This window comes from Nansenia antarctica (assembly GCF_963989245.1).
Source record: "Nansenia antarctica genome assembly, chromosome: 20".
Lineage (NCBI taxonomy): Eukaryota > Metazoa > Chordata > Actinopteri > Argentiniformes > Microstomatidae > Nansenia > Nansenia antarctica.
The window spans coordinates 13,074,611-13,094,294 of NC_137693.1; the positions used below are offsets into that span (position 1 = coordinate 13,074,611).

General features: G+C 41.3%; 2 protein-coding genes across 3 annotated transcripts; both read left to right on the forward strand.

The window, feature by feature from the left end:
• Positions 1-370: 370 nt before the first annotated feature.
• On the forward strand, positions 371-2,749 carry LOC308174360 (cytoskeleton-associated protein 2; the record flags this gene model as incomplete). The annotated part of the gene is made up of 6 exons (XM_080549438.1): positions 371-406; positions 622-1,283; positions 1,385-1,712; positions 1,816-1,876; positions 2,129-2,312; positions 2,473-2,749. 6 exons carry the CDS (start codon positions 371-373, stop codon positions 2,747-2,749), a joined length of 1,548 nt encoding a protein of 515 aa, XP_080405564.1.
• Positions 2,750-4,354: 1,605 nt separating this feature from the next.
• Positions 4,355-19,663, forward strand: LOC308175037 (52 kDa repressor of the inhibitor of the protein kinase-like). 2 transcript variants are annotated; one of them, XM_080550155.1, is made up of 5 exons: positions 4,355-4,487; positions 5,407-5,527; positions 5,651-5,758; positions 5,840-5,876; positions 17,415-19,663. In XM_080550155.1, the coding sequence occupies exons 1-5, from the start codon at positions 4,405-4,407 to the stop codon at positions 19,226-19,228; spliced, it is 2,163 nt and encodes a 720-aa protein (XP_080406281.1). In that variant the 5' UTR covers positions 4,355-4,404; the 3' UTR covers positions 19,229-19,663. The 2 variants fall into 2 exon arrangements, with proteins under 2 accessions (XP_080406281.1, XP_080406282.1); XM_080550156.1 differs by having other exon boundaries at positions 4,406-4,487; positions 5,159-5,527.
• The last annotated feature ends 21 nt before the right edge of the window (positions 19,664-19,684 follow it).

Below are 19,684 nucleotides of genomic sequence, written 5' to 3' on the forward strand. Positions count from 1 at the left end.
TTTTAACAACCTGTATCACTTTAGCCGCAAAGGCACGAGATGAATGGGCGTCACCTCAAAACTCCTAACACTGGCTAAATTCAGCAAATCAGTGTAATTTTCTGTATGGCAATATGCCCCATTCACCCAAATCTGGTCCAAATTGTCCCAGTGATGTCGGAGATAAAGCGTGTGACGTACACACGAAACGACAGATTCATAGTCCCCTACCAAATGTCATCGTGGGGGACTGAATCTATCTAGTAGATATGTTTATAACATTTGCTAACTACCATCTGATCTATTAGTGTCTTGTCTCGTAGATGTTTAAGTCACTAATTACTTAAATTGGACATGTTTAGGGAGTCTGGCTTGTGGGACCCACAACACAATGGATGCAATATCAAGAACTATCAACCCCAAAAAGGTAACTTTAAGTAATTAATCTTAGTGTAATTGCTTTTTAAAATATATATACATAAAATGTGCCTACTTCATGCATGATTTCAAAATTGTCCATGTTTATTATTATTATTCTATTAGGGTAACAAAGAGAACAGTAGACCAACAAGTGGACACAGTAAATCCTCCAACACCAGAGAAGTTCCCAGAACAGTCCCTGCTCCATCTGCCCCTTTGCAGTCAAAGAGCAATGAAAAGGAGGAAAACAAGACTGAGCAGAAAGATGTGAGGGCAGCAACTGCAGGCAATTCCAAGAAACGGCAAACTCTCAGCCAGGTCTTCCTCACCAAACAGGCTGTTAAACAGACAAAGCTTGTTTCAGTGGCTCCAAAGCCGCCCGCTTCCATGCCACCTAAACCTGTCCCTGGTACCTACAAGGGCAAAGTTGTCCAGTCCAAAATAAGTTCCTTCAGGAAGCCTAGTAGCCTCGAGGAAGGGGTACAAAATAAACCAGTCACAAAGACATCAGCGCCAAAAGTTGAGAACCGTAAGCTTGGAACGGTACGGTCCAAATCCATTGCTGACTTGCCTGGTCGTGCTTCATATAAGCCACCTCAATTTCATCCTCAAAGACCCAAGTCTGTGTGTGATGGGCATCCTCCAGTCTCAAAGTGCCCTACCGCCAGCCGTCCCACAGGCTTGCGCTCTGTGGTTGCTCCTGCCAGAACTGCTCCAGGAGCCATTGCTCACACAGGTTCCAGAAAGGTTTCCAAGGGAAAAGATCAGTCACAAAGCAGCAAACCCAAGGTGCCAATTGCAACAGACAAGAAGGTCCGGAAGCCACCTACAACCAGCACCCTAAGCCAGTACAGGGTTTCCATGGAAACTGCTGAAGAGAGAAGGTTTGTGTCCCCTGACTAAACACTCAAAAGGTTTTAAATGTTTTTTTAGACACTGGTCTACTGGAATGTGTTCAACATTAATTGACATCTTTGATTCACAGAGCAAAGTTGGCTGAGTGGCTGGCATCCAAGGGAAAGACACTGAAAAGGCCTACCCTATCAGCAGTTGCACCACCAAGAGCCAAATCAGTCCCACACCCTGAAGTCCCACACCCTGAAGTCCCACACCCTGAAGTCCCACACCCTGAAGTCCCACACCCTGAAGTCCCACACCCTGATCTGAAAGGTCTTAAACCTGACCCTGCTGCTCAGCCTGAAAGTGACCAGGTACCTGAGCAAGAAGCTGTATGTCCTTCAAGTCCACTATTAGTAAACACAACACTAGACCTGCTTGACAACTCTGTTGATTCAGAGGTCAGGATGAAAGATGTAAGAGATACTTCCTTCACTTCAAATTGTTTTGATTTTTTCTGTACATTTATGGAACCACTGAAATTGCAACTAATTCACACGTTACCTATGTTTATCCTAGGTTGTGGTTAACCTTTGTGATGCTTTGGACGCAATGGAGATGCCCTCAGCATATGTAGATGGTATGTTTTTTCACTGTTTTTGCACTTGCAAAATATTTTTTATTGAAAACACAATTTTGATCCATGTAGAGTTCTCTGCATGATTCAAATGACTCAACACAACAGCGCTTGATAATTACTAAAATGAATATAAGATCAACATCAAGTTGAGTTGTGTGCTTCATCAAGTTGATGGCTACAACCAATAGAATATATTTAGCCACGTTCTCAATGCAATGATGGGTGTTTCATGCTAAATCTGTTTTTGTTTAGATTTAAATAGACCAGAGGATGTTGAGATGAAGAGTGAGGCAGGAGGGCGATCCACTGAGCAGAAAGTTAAGAGGGGCTATGTTCAAGCTGTTGATAGTGATGAGGACCTGGTGGAGACAATACCAGAGGCTGAGAGTGCCTCAGTGGTGAAATACAGTGTGAGGACAACTCCGTACCTGCAAAGGTGAAATGTGTTTTCCTAAAAAATGTGAATACCTGTTGAATTCATCAGACACTTTGCAACTTATATTATAATTCTTCAAACAATATACTCAATGTGTTGGACACTGAAAGTTTTCAACTCACCACCATGCAATGTTACTCCCCCCCCCCCCCCCCCCCAGTGTTAAGAGAACAATTGAGGCTGAGGCGAGAGCAAGCGATTCTAGACGAAAGAGCACCATCAAGGATCTGAAGTTCCTTACACCAGTGCGCCGCTCCTGCCGAATCCAACGCAAGTCATTACGCCTGCCTGGAATGTTGACAGACCACGACCCCTGTGTGTCCTCTCTGGCTGAGCTTGTGCAGCTGGACGACGATGCTAATGCCTACATTTACAGGAGGAACCCTGCCCTTCTGGAGCATCTGCCAGATCATCCCCGGGACCTTGAGAGGATCTGAGTGTTTGGATGTGGGGTGTAGGTGAGGCCTTGGAACGTTTGTAGAATTTGCATGGAACATGTTAAAAAAAAGGTTTCTGAAAAAAGAGGTTTCTGTTTTCTTCCGTTCCAAAATGTTTTATACAAATGTTGATTATATGGATGAGCAACATGGACTAATACGTGCTAACCCATGTACACTACATGCTTTAATTAGGGATGGCTGATGTTGTTTTTCTATTTTCTTTTTGCTGAGTTGCTGTCACTTCTCAAAAGGATGCAGTATCATACCATAGTCTAATCTCTAATCACTACTTTCCGTCCTTCCGGTTCATTTGTTATCCTTTTATTTATTGTCTCCTGATGTTCAACTTTTCTATCAATATATTTTGTATTTCTTTTTAATTGTTAAAAGTGGAAAATATTAATGCATCTTTCAGTTAACACTGTCTCTTTTTACACTGAAATAAAATATATTATACAGTGCCCTGTGTTAGTAATGGGAGAGAAGCATTTGTTCTTCTTTTGGCTCTATACTCTAAACCAGGGGTCCCCAAACAACAGCCCACCCCCACACTTGGACCGGCCCTTTGAACAACGTCGCCCCCACACACTCTCAACAATGCCAGAAACATATTTTGAAAATTAAACTTTAAATATATGTTTTTAATCATATCATATCTGTATTTGATATTAAAGGTTGGCTTTCAAATTAAAATTTCCCTTAGTTATAAACTATTTTCATTAATAACATTATTAGTTAGTTTCACCTGCCCACAGAAGCTGCTTGAACTAGGTTTTCACATTTATACTGATTCAGTCTTTTTCCCCTCTTTAAAAAAATAAAATAAAAAATCTATAAGGGCCTAATAGGGAATAGGACTAGTTTTGCAGTAGTTTCTGTATCATGGGGCCAACATTAATACACATTCCCAGGCATCCTCTGTCTTGCTTCCACCTATCTGGTCGTGTTTAAGATTAACTTAATTTCATTTGGGCTGTGCAGCTCACCATAACGCCTGGAATAGTGTTAAACCAAATCAATACACCTCAATTTGATATTACAAAGTGTCTCATGCAGTCAATCTCAAACAAGATTTTCAGTTCACTGCAAATTAAAAAAGGAATACATACAGTACTTGAACTGTTGAGAAGTAGACTACACTGGTCACCCATTGTGGCAGTCACTGGACATTTCTTTAATTACGATCTATGGAAACGCTTTGGGAATACATTGCCACCTTGCTTGAATGTATCTGGTGTGACATGACTACTTTACAGTAAAAGCTATGGCCTGCCTAAAAAACTGGCTTACCAGATACAGATAAATAAGACCACATTCATTTAAATCTGATACGTTTCAATAGAGGGGGGGACATGTCAGAGATGATGTATCTATATGATCAGAATATAATAATGCTTATATTTAATATTATATTATATCATAACCAACTTGCAGTTCAAATAGACGTCGAACATGCGCCCTATTGTAAGCAAGGCATTGTGGGTAAAGGTGCTGTTCCTCGCTCCTCCCCCCGTCCCGCGCGGTGACTCCTCCAGGCCGCACCCAGCAGTGTAGCACGCGGGCTAACGTTGCTTAGTCATCTGAGTTTGTTAAACTGAATCTTATTCAATGAGTTACTGTTGAAAACAGAATAGTTGACTAATTGCGCTATAATGTCGAACTTCTGCGCTGCTCCAAATTGCAACAGCAGCAGGTTGGGGTTACTTCTCTTTAGGTTTCCCAGGGATGCCACAAGGTGAGCGGCTACATTACTACATAACCCTAACCCTACATGACTACCACACTACGGAGCTGGGGGTATATGTACCTGTATCTATATATCTATATGTACCTGTATATATCTATATATGTATATGTACCTGTATATATATATATCTATATATATATATGTATATGTACCTGTATATATCTATATATATATGTATATCTATATATATATGTATATATCTATATCTATATATGTATATGTACCTGTATATATCTATCTATATATATGTATATGTACCTGTATATATCTATCTATCTATATATATATATATGTATATGTACCTGTATATCTCCATTAGCTGTGGCCAGCTGTCTGACGAGACGTCCTACTAGCCGGATAGCATCATCTCTATGTTGTGTAGTCCTATGATGCCATGGACACTCAGTCTGAGACTGGTCATGTTAGATGGAACCAAATACAAATGTGAGTGAAAAAAGAGTCTTTCATTGACTGATAGTTCGATGGGGGGGGGGGGGGGGAGCTAAAGTTAGCTCGCTAACTCCCAGAGCTCACTTCCGTAGTATACCCCTCGAGTCATTGAAAGGTGTGTTTTATTTAATTTTTGGAACGCATACGAAGGACTTTATTAGTAACTGGCATGATCATTTGTATTTCGAAAATCTCCTATCTGTCCATAGGACTGTATAGAGGAGAATAACGGAGGCTAGTCTCAGCCTGGGGATGCTGCATCCTCCTCTTCTGCCTCTGCTGCTGTTCCTGTAGCTCCATAGAGATGCGACTAAAAACACTGGCTAGCTATGAACCCATGTTTATAGGCATTATAACTGTCAAATGGATACAGTCCCAAAAAATAACAATTAGTTCATTTTCTTAATCAAGGCTGCAGTATTTTATTAAACGCAATCATATGTTCTGTCATGCACAGATGCAAGCAGTGGGTGGAAAACTGTCACCGCAAGGATATTGAAGATAAAACACCAGACCAGTTGAACAGACACTTCAGACTTTGTGCAGACCACTTTGAACCATACATGATTAATACAACTGTAAGTAATACAAATAAATCTACAGATTGCCACTCAATTGGCTTGATAATATTGCTCAGCTGGCAGTTTGAATGTTTCAGATTGGTGTCATTGAACTTGAATTATTTGCTTTCTAATTTCCAGAGTCTTACAAGGCCAGGGCTTAAGGACGATGCCATACCAACCATTTTTGATTCATCAAATGACCTCAATAATTCACAAAGTAGACAACACAAGAGAATTAAAGAATCGGTAGGTTTTTCTCTGTATGTTAATAACCAATGAAAACATACACAAACTTTACATACATTGTGCCTTTATTGTATTCTACAGACTGAAGATGATCCAAAGGAAACTAAAGAGAGAAAAGGTAAGTTTAAATGCCTAACCCTCTCTTGTTGTGCTGAGGCCATCATATGTGCTCAATCTTTCTCTCAACCTCAGGAGGATATAGGCGACTCAATATATGGTTTTAACCCCCAAAAAATTGATACAAAAGGTTTTTCAATGGATTCTGGTAGTATTGGGCGTGCTAAATAACATACTAAAAGTCGACCAAAATCGACGCCTCCGAAAGCCGTCATTTCCAAGATGGCGTCCCAGATGGCGCCGGGGCGATTAAAATGGCTATATCTCAAATTAAGAAAATGGTGCAAAGGATTTCTCAACTGATTCTGGTACCTCTGGGCATGCTCACTAACATACTAAAAATCTAGGAAAATACACCTTCCAGAAAGGCTTCATTTTCAAGATGGCGTCCAAAATTGCGGCCGGCCAAGCTTAAAATGGCTATATATATGTCAATAGAAAAATTATATAAATGATTTTGTCATTTGATTCTGGTACCCCAAGTACCCCTAGACATACTTAGGAACATACTAAAGTTTTAGGGAAATACACCTTCCGAAGAGGCTTAACTTTCAAAATGGTGTCCAAAATGACGACTGGGAGCTTAGAATGCCTGTATCTCAAATGGGAAAAAATGTCTAAAGGATTTATAAACTGATTCTGGCACCTCTATACATTAATAACGAGCAAAATATCTAGCTAAATATATCTGCTAGGAATGCATCATTTGCATCATCAAAATGGCTGCCTGTAGCTTATTTTGGCTCAAATTAAAATTGGTTATTATATTCAACCTAGAAAGCTGGCTTTGGTGTTGAACACAAAATAAATGACCCACTTATTGTGGTCTTTAGGCCTACTCAGCATCATCTTCAGGATCCTCTGGGAGAAACTTGTTATGTGGATTGTCACATTCATGAAGTTGACATGGTCCACAGACAGTAGTACAAGGTAGTCCATATTTTCTGCATGAGCAGCGAAGTGTCTTGCAAGGCAGTGGTACAGTTACAATGAATGACCTGCTAGGCCAATTTGCAAAGGGGCAAGGACAGCTCGTGGTCGGACTGCCTGTATGATTGCGTGAGCAATACTAGCAATTTTCTGCTCTGTCTCTTTACCGACAAACAAAGCTTTTAACACAATGTGGAGTGATTGTGGAATATAATCAAGGGCATTCTGTAGTTTTAGTGTCTCTGTAGTCGGGTACTCATTAACAGGTGGAACATTAGTCATTATGTCACTTTTTATGAGTTTTGCAGCTGTTTCAAGTAAGTGTCTCTTCTCAGACTCTTCATCACTGTTTTGTTTTGTGTTGTTATAGTAGGATCTGAGTATGTCTGATGTTTTCTCTCTTATTGTAACAATACAATCCAAGCCATCTCCTTCTGCAATAAATATGCTATTTGCATATCGTTGCATCAGCAATGTTTTTAGGTATTGATTACTATATGGGATGGAATCGGCCTTAGACAAATACTCTTGCATTTTACACCTAAGTGCAGAAACGGTCAGCTGTCCATCATCATTCGTTTCAAAGTAAGCACACATTTTTGAGAAGGCTTGTTCTTGGTCCTCATTCTTTGGCCTTCCAGACTTTCTCCGCTTTGGATTACAATCAGGCTGAAATTCCATGGGAACATCACGGTCACACCAGAAAAGGCAATCAGTTTGGCTATTGAATGGAGCTTCAGACTGCCTAGTACTAGTCCTTTTATTAGTGGTACTTGATTCACCGCTCTGTTTCCTCTGTAAATGTAAATCAATATCTCGGCTATGTATGTACATTTTGCGGCATTCTGAATGTACTTTCATGCCAGCAGTCACATGAACAGTGTCACCTCTTTTAACACTAGCTTTATTGATCCCATCAGCAACTTTCTGACGAATCTCAACAAAATCACTTCCATCTTCCAATTTACAAATGGGACAGATCTGGGCACTGAATTCACTCATCACTTTAGAGATCAGATAATGGTCAAAAAGAAGGATTCAACTATGCTAGCTTGAGAGCTGGAGAGTGCAAACACCTCTGGCAAAGACTAGGATGAAACTGGGACTTAAATAACACTGCCAGGCCAGACACGCCCAGGCATGCCCAAACACAGGACTAGGTCAGAAAAAATTCAAATAAACTGATTCAGAAAAAGAAGGCTTCAACGATGGTAGTTTGGGAGCTGGAGAGTGCAAACACCTCTAACTATAACAACTATAATGGTCAAAAAGAAGGCTTCAAGTATGGTAGTTTGAGAGCTGGAGAGTGCAAACACATTTTTTAGTAAGCTATTTGTATTTGTATAGTCATTTTAAGCTCCTGGGCGCCAGTTTGGACGCCATCTTGAAAATGATGCCTTTCCGGAAGGTGTATTTTCCTAGATTTTTAGTATGTTCACAAGCATGTCTAGAGGTACCAGAATCAAGTGAAAAATCATAGTTATATATTTTTTTCTATTGAGATATATAGCCATTTTAAGCTTGGTCTGCTGCCATTTTGGACGCCATCTTGAAAATTAAGCCTTTCTGGAAGGTGTATTTTCCTAGATTTTTAGTATGTTAGTGAACATGCCCAGAGGTACCAGAATCAGTTGAGAAATCCTTTGCACCATATTCTCAATTTGAGATATAGCCATTTTAATATCTCCACCGCCATCTGGGACGCCATCTTGTAAATGGCGGCTTTCGGGGGGTCGATTTTGGTCGACTTTTAGTATGTTATTTAGCACGCCCAATACTAGCGGAATCCATCGAAAAACCTTTTGTATCAATTTTTTTGGGGTGAAGTGCTTTTTTTCATAGATTGATTCACCTACTCCTCCTCTGGCAACTATAACAGCTTGCAAGAGTCTTTCAATTTTAGTTTTTTGAATTTTCCGCCATTCTTCCTGGCAGAACAAACACCTCTAGCTCAGAAATATTCTTCGGCCTTCTTGAAGGTTTTCTTTTGCATACTTCAGATGCTTAATTTTTTGTTGAGGTTGTAGGCTTCTTTCTTCTGCCATGTAGGTCTTTGTTGTCCTATGAACAAATAGACCGGTGTCTTTTTCTTTTTTTTTCAGCTCTTTTGCAGTGATGTGTGGGTTCTTCTATACAATAATATATTACAATACAATAATAGTCAAGTTACTGTTACTGTTGTTCAAAAAGACTAGTTTTCTAGTTGAGATGCATGTAATGTGCATATGATTATGTTGAACAAAATGTACCTTTGTAGCTTGTTTCACAATTTAATGATATGCTACATGTGTTAATACAGTAGCAAGCTGTGATGTGCATGGCATTAGTGGTGGGAGAATAGTCAACATACAATCAGAATACCGTATTTTCCGCACTATAAGGCGCACCGGATTATAAGGCGCACCTTCAATGAATGGCCTATTTTAGATTTTTTTTCATACACAAGGCGCACCGGATTATAAGGCGCACCGGATTATAAGGCGCATAGAATAGATACTGCAGTCAAACGTTTGACTGGGGTTGCGTTACGCCCAAGCTCCACCTACTGCGTTGCGTCACCTCTCCATCGGTGTTGTGTCAACTTCCCGTTGTCCAAGCTCCACCTGAGCGTTGTCACCATCAACGTTCTACCTGCTCCACTGTCAAAAATATATATTTTTCCACCTCAAGTATCAGCCGTTCGTCATCCATTTTTGCAACAAGCGTCAAGGACCTGCGGTGATTCACAGCTGACTCGCGTGAATAGCAATTCGCAATAGCTGCAACCACGAGATATAGAGTAGTTAGCTACAAGCATTTTCAATCTGCTATTATCTCTATTAGTGGATTAACCGCTGTGGTGATTTAACAGCTGATAAAAATACATCAAGTAGACTACAAACAGAGCAAAACAACACCAGAAAACAACCAATAGGCTATACAATTATAACCAACAACCAATATGTGACAGCTCCTGGTGAAATGTGCAACGTACTTTTTCAGTTTTTACACATGCTTAAACTACAGATTGTAAGCTTTCAAATGATGTGTCATACATTCAAATCAGAGAAAGATTGAACACGACAGGCGTATTTGAATGTTGGTTCATCTCAAACACTGAATGGGAGAAAAGTGAATCTGACCAAACCACAACAAACGCTGCTAACGGCTAACAGCTAACAAAACACATCGCTACTAAGGTCTAAACTGTATTTTAATAACATGACAACATACTGGGAGAACATCGACATGCTAAAAACACATAACTACACATAACTAGATGAACACACAGTTCTTGCTTTTGAACACGAGCTAAAACGAAAGTATGTTTACAAATCAACCCTCCCTTACCGGTAGCCTCCGGCAAACGAGAATAATGAATCCAATACACAAATGATAAGTGTTTAGTGATCGTTAAACTGTTGTTTATTATATCGAGTGGGTACTTTAAAACTTCAAGTTGAAAGCACCAAGAATCTCACTTTGTTCCCTCGGAAACTCTGTTTAGTCTTCTTTACTTGGGGTCTTGTGGTGTGGGACTGTGAGTAAGCACAACACCGGTGTTTACTGATTACCGTAATGCTGCAAGCGGTGTGAGTGTCCGAATTGAACAGTTGGGTGAGTACGGCATCCATTCAGAGCACATGATAGCATAACAATAGCATAGCATTCGCGGAGATTCCAAGATGGCGGCCGTCGTTTACTGATTACCGTAATGCTGCAAGCGGTGCGGCTTTGTAGTTTACCAGTCGTACTGAAACATTTTATTATTATTAAAAAAAAAATATTGGTCATGTAATTTTTACATTTTGATCCATATATAAGGCGCACCGGATTATAAGGCGCACTGTCGTTTTTTTTTTGTTTTTTTTGACTTTTAAGTGCGCCTTATAGTGCGGAAAATACGGTAGGTCTATTGACCAAGCATTGAATTAGGGAAATTCTGCACAACCTTAAAGCATGAATCTGACAGCAGGAAATCCCTCCAGCAAAAGGTATTTTAAACTGTTGCCTATATCCTTGTGTATATGCTGTAATTACTGTAGTAACATCATTGTATGACCATTTTATAACAAGGTAGCCTAATGGGTAAATTACTTAAATTAATTAATTTACATGGTCAAATTAGTGGTTGATGTTACTACTCAAGTGGTGGAATGCGGAACAGCCACTTTATTACTAAACAGTTAAAAAGTAATTGCCAATGTACTATAATGGCATGTTAATACAATGTTACTTGAGTAATTAGAGTTACTACACAAGTATAAGTGCCTTTCTACATGTGTGTAGTAACTGTAGAGGCAACTTAATCTCGTTGAGACCAAGCTGTCTTAAGCCTGGTACACATATAAGGATTTTCTAAATCTTAACAGATTTTTTATCTGAGAGAGACCCCACACATGAAGATAAAAAATCATGGATTGAACAGTTTTGATCGTATTGTGTGTGGTGTGCGCCGATATTCCCAATACAGCACAGCACATACATAAAGATCTGATCTACGACAGTCTAGAGCAGTGGTACTCAACCTTGTCCTAATCAGGAGCCACATTGACGGAAAAATATTTTTGCAAGAGCCACAATCCAAAAACGCTCCTTTCCGCTCCTTTCCTCCCTGAAACCATTATGCATATGGATAATAGTAATATTGTTAGGCCTGAATCAAGCGGTCAAATGTGGCAGCACCTCAGAACAGACGGACACAGAGACTAGGGTAATAACAAAGGATATTTATTAAAGGGGCAGAGAATGGTCGTAGGCGTAGGGCAAGCGGGGGTCAGGCAGGGGGAGTAGTCGGCAGGCAGGGGCTTAGGCAGGAGGAGGAGTCGTTAGGCAGGCAGGGGCTTAGGCAGGAGGAGTAGTCGTTAGGCAGGCAGGAGGGTAGGTAGGGCAGGCAGGCAGGCAGGAGGGTAGGCAGGGCAGGCAGGCTGTCCAGGGATGATGGAATGGACTGGTGGAGGAGAGAAAACAAACAACGGTAAAAATAATAAAACGACTGAGAAAATAAACAAGAATAGGTTCGGATATATAACAAATATGTTACTAAGGAATGAAAAGCATAATGTACAGTGCAATAACTGTGATTTATTATTTTCACTGCAACCACAAAACACACATTGCTGATCATCACTGCCCATAACAACAGATAACAGACCGCATGTTTACTGATAATCACAGTCAATATAAGAGCAGATTATAGACAGCAGGGGTTGTCAGAAGAGTAATGTTGTACTTACTTCACACTCAATGTGATTTCTGACACTCCTTCTGCCGCACAAGTGATTTGAAGTCGGGCTCTGCGCTGGAAACGGCGATCCGAAGGGCCTCTGTTGTGTGCTGCAGACTCAATCTGTTTCGGTTGCGACATTTTATTTTTGAGAGCGCAGAGAATGCTGCTTCACACCGGTATGTGGACGGAAACATTGAGATGATGCGTCTTGCCAGTCTGGAGATATTTGGTAGATGCCCCACCAGTTTCCAAAAGTCCACGACATCTGTAATCCGAAACTGACGCTGAAGTTCATCTGAGCTCTTTAACTCCACGAACTCCATTTGAAGCTGCACAAGTCCGAGCTGGTCGCTTATTTGCTTCATTTCATTGACCTCAATCAGGAATGGGTTTTTCACAAGTAGAAAAATATTGCTATGATCCTTGAAGTCGTGGAATCTTGATGTGTAGTTTTGCTTGAGCTCAGTTAGCACGTCACAGAATTGTGATTGACAGGACGGGAGAGCGTCTGCATGCGTCGCCATCACTTTCTGCACGGTGGGGAAGAAACGGTAATCAGAACCACGGACACTTTGTTCGAGTACATCCAGTTTGTCAGAAAATACTCTGACAGCCGTGTAGAGCTCATACACGGTCTTGTTTCTTCCCTGCATCTTGAGATTAAGTTCGTTCAAGTGCTGCGTAATGTCACACAGGAACGCAACAGACAGCCCCCACTCTTTATCATCCAAAAAGGAAAATCGGGAAGTCTCCCCTTGGCCGACAATAAAGGATTTCAGGGGTTCAAGCAGGTCCATGAAATGTGCAAGCATACGTCCTTTAGACAGCCATCTGATCTCGGTGTGTAACACCAAATCTCCATAGTGAGTGTCAAACTCCTCACACAGCAGTTTAAAATGTATGTGGTTTCTTGCACGGGCCCTGATATAATTAACCACTTCGATTACATTTGCCATCACTTCATTCAGACATTTGAACTTAGCAAACAAGGCTTGTTGATGCACAATACAATGGTATGAGAAAATACCCTCAGCAGCAACCCCGCCGTTTTTCAGCGTTTCTTTCAGCAAAGCCACGGCTCCGTTCCTCTTACCTAGCATCGCCGGTGCACCATCTGTTGTGAATGCTGCGATTTTTTCTGGTCCAATGTTAAACTTTTCTAATGTTTCCAGCACTGCGTTTTTTATTTCAATGCCCGTTGTTCCATTTTCCAGTGAAACCATGTCAAGCAGTTCTTCTGTAATGTCAAACTTACTGTTGATCGCTCGGATAAAGATGAGTAATTGTGGCGTGTCATTGATATCCAAGCTTTCGTCCATTGCAAGGCTGACAAACTCAGCGGATGACAGTTTGTCCTTAAGAGTATGTGCAATGTTCTCTGAAATGTCTGATGCCCTCCTAGCTACAGTAGAATCCGACAGTTGAATTTTTTTGGCCTCTCGTTCCAGATCTTTTTTCTCAGGATACAACGTTGAAAAAGCCAGCAGTATGCAATCCTTTCTCCGTCAGTATATGGCTTCATCTTTTTCATCAGTTCATGTGTGATTTTGTAGGATGTCTCTGTCGCTCTTTCACTCGTATTAGTGTGGAATACGTTTTTTTGAGCAGTTCGTTTCTGTTTGAGTCTCGCCAGCTTTTCCGCCCTCAGCTCTCTGCCTTTCGGAAAGTCGGTACTGAACTTCGGGTGTTTTGTGTCGTGATGGCGCTGCAAATTGGACCTTTTAAATTGTGAAATGACGTTGTCACAAAGCAGGCAGATGCATTTTCCCGAACCGGTGGAGACGAAGAAAAACTCGAGTTCCCAGTCCTCTTTAAATGTTCGATATTCCTCTTCATATTTTCGTTTCCTATATTCCTTCGCCATTGTTGCATAGTGCTGTAAGCTCTTCCCAGTGTGACGGAGCAATTATCTCGCGCACCTGCAATCAGAGCGCGAAACCTGAAATAATTTGTGATTGGTTGGGGGATGGGGGGCGCGGGGTGGGGGGCGCGGCTTAATAGACTGATGTGTGACTTGTGAGTGATAATGAAATGTTTATGAATTCTGCTGACAATGTTTTATTTTTGTATTTTGTATTTTTATTTTTTAGTGGGACTTAAAAGAGCCGCAACTCGTCTTAAAGGAGCCGCGGGTTGAGTATCGCTGGTCTAGAGTCTCGTCCCCCAAGCCAGAAATCTCGCGTGATCAGGGTAGTAGTACCCTGACTGACCTGTAGGAGGCAGCCATGTGCAACAGGGCAAATAAAGTGCAGAAGAACGAAAAGAAGAAGACGCGTCAGTCAGCTCGCTTCTTGATTGGCTACATTCCTTTCCACGTCACAATCGGACTCGCGAGCAGGGTTGCCAGATGTGGAAGGTTTTTATTTTATTTTACAAACATCATTGGCAACAGACACACAGATGGGCACCTGCCCAATAGTAATTAGCGGTTTTCTGACAATCTATGTTTTGGGCTGGTTTTTGGTGGATTTAGCATTTTTTAGACTGTGGTTAGGCTTTTTAACCCCTTTTGAAATGAGTGACGCCTTGCGACTAGGGATGTGCATAACTAAACAAAATGTTTTTACTCACATCAAAACCTGAGGAACACTGCCCGCCAGCGTTAGATCCCATTGCTATTTCACCTTTCTGCAATTTTTAATCTTAATTGCCATGTCTGCCTCCAATCTCTTCAGCTTCAACTGAAACTCTCACTCTCTTTCTCCTTCTTGCGCCAGGAGATGTAAAACACTGCCATTTTTACAAAGAGACCAACAAAACACGTGTATTCCTACCCTACGAACGTAGCCCTCACAAGGCTAGGCTAGGCTAAAAACAAGTAACAAGTTGAATGACGTGTGCAGTTGAATGACGTCAGACTCTCGTTCCACACTCAATAGTATTAATAATTACTGAACTATATTAATATTATGCTTTTGTATTGTGTATATTGTTTTTCTGTGCATGATTAATGCAAAAACAACAAGAAATAGTGCTACAGAACGGACATTAGTTCTGTCCGTTAATTTGCATTTATTTGAATGGTAAAAAAATCTTCGGGAACGATTATTCTAATAATCGATTATTCTGTCCCATCCCTACTTGCGACACCACAAACCAATCAAAATACCTTGCTTGGGCAATGCTCCAATTTCTTCAGTGTTGTAAGATAAAGTAACACACTCCTACCCGGTCGGGAAAGCATAACAACAAGCAACCATTCTATGGGCATGTGGGGGAGGGTTCTTGGAATGTAACTTCCAATGAAATAGCAAGCATATTCATTCTTCACTCCGTCCAGGTTCAATCTTCAAATCCTTCAGAATGCCAAAGGAGACACGAGAAGAACGTGATCTGTACATATGGCCACACGAGACAAAGGGCAACATAATGTAAAGTATAGTTGGCCGTTAAACGGTCCCCAAATGTACCGTGGAATTCAAAATCACATTTTAGGGCTTTGACGGACCCGAAAATGTCAAATAATGAATTTGTGACTGCGGCTGGTGGACCAAAGCCCTATCCTTTCTGCACGAACACTTTCAACGAGCAGTGCTGAAAAATTGCCTTAAAATAAATGAAAAAAACCAACGCTATAATGAGACTTGGGACAAATTCGACTATGTATGGAAAACACTCATGCAATTGCTGTGAATCGTGTATCATTCTTTACGTTGTGACATGCAATTATGATTGCTTCTAAGTAGTATTTATTTTTATTAGACAAATATTTTTTTTTACAAAAAGTTCTGTGATCACTTTCAAAACGTCTTCAACCACACTGACAGTGATGCAGGACAAATCTCTTAAAATCTCTAGAGGCGTTTATTAGGCTATTGTGTTGACTACTACGTTTGACCAGGTAGGAAACGACACACAGACTGGAGTACAGTTCAGGCCACCGGAGGTATTTAATTAGAAAAGAAGAATTAACTGTTGTAGAACCCCCCTCCGCTGGAGGCTAAAGGGTGGCCGCAGGGATCCGTCTGGAAGTGGGACGGGGTCCGGTGGGTGGCTCTGGGGTGTCAGGCAGGGAGGGGTATAGTCACTCCCCTCGATGCAGGCATTACTCTCTCTTGGTCTCTGTCGCGGCTTCTCCGCTCTGTCGGGAGAATACAACTATTACTACCAGCAGGTATTTGACTGTGTTGCCGGTCTACGGCTGTCACCCACTTGTCGTGCACTGTTAGATAGGCTGTCTCCCCTAGACTGCCATCTTCGCTCCTCCTTTTCCGTTCTTTTCCTGGCCGTCATCAGAACGAGCCTGCGTCACCCTCTGTCAGCGTGGCCGCTGTCCAGGGTCCTGAAAGGCATATTTACCCAGGGAAAGTGTTGGTCACCACACTATATATATATGCTCACATTGCGCAGCAGATTTTTTTTATGACTGTATTGGTATTGACGCCGTTGCTCTTTTCAAATACCGCGGTTTACGGTGTTACCAACCCTATGTGACAGGTTATTTGACAAATTACATTGTTCACAAAAAGTTCTGTCATCAGTTCTTTCTCACTTCCCAATAGTCAATACGGAGTGGGTATAGGTAAAAGTTGAGTGTCTTTCATTCCCTTATTTTGAGACACAATACAGCATAACATATGAGCACCCACATAGGTGTAACAGGAGTGGAATAGCTTGTCCAGTCCCGCTAACCTCTGCGTTGTGTATTAGTATGGATGACAAGAAGGTTGTGCTGTGGGTCTGTTCTTTTATTGAAAGGGTCTCATCTCCTCTCTGTTCAGAGGTTAAAACAAATAATATTGCGTTAACAGGGACTCCCAGATCTCCTCCTCTATCTCTGTTCAGCAAGTGAATCAAAAGAGCTCAAAAAGTATATCATATACAATATACATTGTAGGCTGCTATTCATAAATTCAAATAAAACAAAACACCAATTCACAGAACCCACCGTATAAAATATACCGTAATACAAATTACAACACATCCACATACCTGTTCAGAGGTTAAAACAAATAATATTGCGTCAACTGCTCCCAGATTTCCTCCTCTATCTGAACAAAACATGACGCATGACGATTACACATTGTAAATATCTGCGTGCAAAACGGGCGATACTCAGCCATTACCTTAGACTGGCTAGCAACAGGACACTTGGCTAGCTTAGACAGAATCAAAGAATATCTAACGTATTGTAAATGAAATACATGTAGCTGCCAACAGAATGACGCTTATGTACATTATGGTTTAAATTCTACATTTAGACAGCGAAACATTTCATTTCTCCCAATGTACGAATCCAATTCCCTAGAGCACGGCTCACCTCTGTTCAGCAAGTGAATCAAAAGAGAATGAGAGATGTCACTGACACTGTGTATGTTCAAAATCAGAAGTTTCTAAATAAAAGTCCATGTATCTAATATATACACTAAATCTCCCCTCTCATGCTTTATTTTCCTATAGAAAACTCAGACGACCAAACAGAGACAAACAAGGATTCCGCCCACCTTGCCACTGAGGAGAAGACGCGAAAAGAGTACCTCAAATCACTGTTTGAAGTTCTTGTTGTGTTGGGGAAACAAAGCATTCCTTTGAATGGACATACAGAGGGGCAGGAGAGCAAGTTTCTCAATCCAAGCAACTTCCAGGCATTGTTGGAATACAGAATGAATGCTGGTGACGAAGCCCTCGGGAAAAGGTTTGAGTCAACCGTTATGAATACAGCGTGCTGCTCCCCTGCCCAGCAGAGTCAGATGATGGAGGTGTGTGAGAATTGCATCCGCGAGGTGCTCTTGGTGGAAGTCAGAGAGGGTCGCTTCTTCTCATTAGTCACGGACAATTTGGTCAAGATCTCAGGAGAGTGCCATCTCCCTATGTTTTTGCGATTTGTGGACCAGGCCAACTGCCTGCGGGAAGAGTTTATTGGATTCCTTCCATTTGAGGGAGACGAGGAGACTGTGACAGAGAGGCTGCTGTCTGAGGTGACTGAGAAGTGGGGCTTGAACATGGAATACTGCAGGGGACAGGCCCACTTCAGCTCTGGCGTGCATGCCAGCAAAATAAAAGCCATTGCCAACAAGCTGACAGAGAAGTACCCGACAGCATTGCGTACCCCAGGATCCAGCCGTGCCTTGAATTTCTCATTGGCAAATGGTATGGCACTGACAGGTGTTCAGATTGTCATTGCTACTTTTAAGAAGATTGAATCATTTTTCAATGACTCCCCTTCATTGCAGTCAGAGTTGGAGCATGCCATCTCTATTTTTTACCAGGGTAAGGAAGAGAAGGCGAATGAGCTTAAAGAGGCCTGTAACACCAACTGGACAGCACGACATGACGCATTTGAGCTAGCTGTTGATGTTCTCGAAGCTCTACTGCTCTGCCTGGATAGTATTCACGACAATGAAGATCTGAGATGGAGTGACCAAGTTACACATGAAGCCCTAGAGATTTCAGCGGCACTAGCTGATTTTGAGTTTGTTATGGCTTTGGTTGTGCTGAAAAGCACCTTGTCGTTCACACGGGCTTTTGGCAAGAATTTGCAAGGGCAAACGATGGATGTTTACTTCGCTGCAAACAGTTTGTCAGCTGTGTTGCACTCGCTGAAGGAAGTCTTTGATAACATTGATGTGTACCATGAGTTCTGGTTTGAAGAGGCCATCAACCTAGCTGCTGCCTTGGAGATCCCAGTAAAGGTTCCAAGGCTGTACATGAGAAAGCATCGTGCTGAAGGAGAGATCCGGCCAGAGATTTACTTTAAAGACCATTTAACGATCCCTGTGGTGAGCCATGTCATTCAAGAATTGAAGGACCTGTTCTCTGAAAGCCACCTCAAGGCTCTGAGATGTCTGTCGCTGGTTCCTGCTGTCATGGGCCAGCTGAAATTCAACACATCTGAGGAGGAAAGTGTGGATATGTACAGGAAAGACCTTCCAAATGCAGACACTCTCCCTGCAGAGCTGCATTGCTGGAGAGTGAAGTGGAAGCACAGAGGCAAGGAGGTCAATTTACCCTCCAGTGTCCATGAAACTCTACAGCTGTCTGATGTGAAATTCTTCCCCAATGTGCTTGCCTTCTTGAGGGTGCTCAGCAATCTGCCAGTTCTGACTCAGGAAAAGAATTGTGATACTGCTCGTAAACGCTTCCAGATGTACCTCGATAACACGCCTGACAAACACAGATCCAAGAGTCTTGCATTTCTGAACATACATTACGATGCCAGACATGACCTTGACTTCATAGTTGATACTTATATTAAAATGTACCCTGACAAATAAAATCAATTTAATGACTGAAGAAGTAGGCCTAAACATTCTAGCCTCTGAATTACTTCACTTGAGAAATTGTACATACTTCTTTCTGTTTTCAAACATTTGTTACCTCTGCACTGTTATTGAATGTTTGATACATTTCGGGAACCTATGGTGAGACTAAAAGTCAACACGTTTACCATGACAAAAAAAATATTTAGGTAAAATATATAATTTGATTTCAGTTACAGTGTAGTGTGTTTTGTTCTAATCAACACAAACATGTTCATACAGTATGTTTGTGAGTGAATGTATCTGATTTAGGTATTTTGTTTAATTAAATATATGTGACTGGATGTAGATCTGTAAGATATTTCAGGTGTATTGTAAAATAACTGAATCTGTGTTTTAAACTATGCCCCCTCTGAATTGTAAAGTCAAGCAATCTGATTATTTCTGTATCTCTGTTGTAAGTGTATAAAT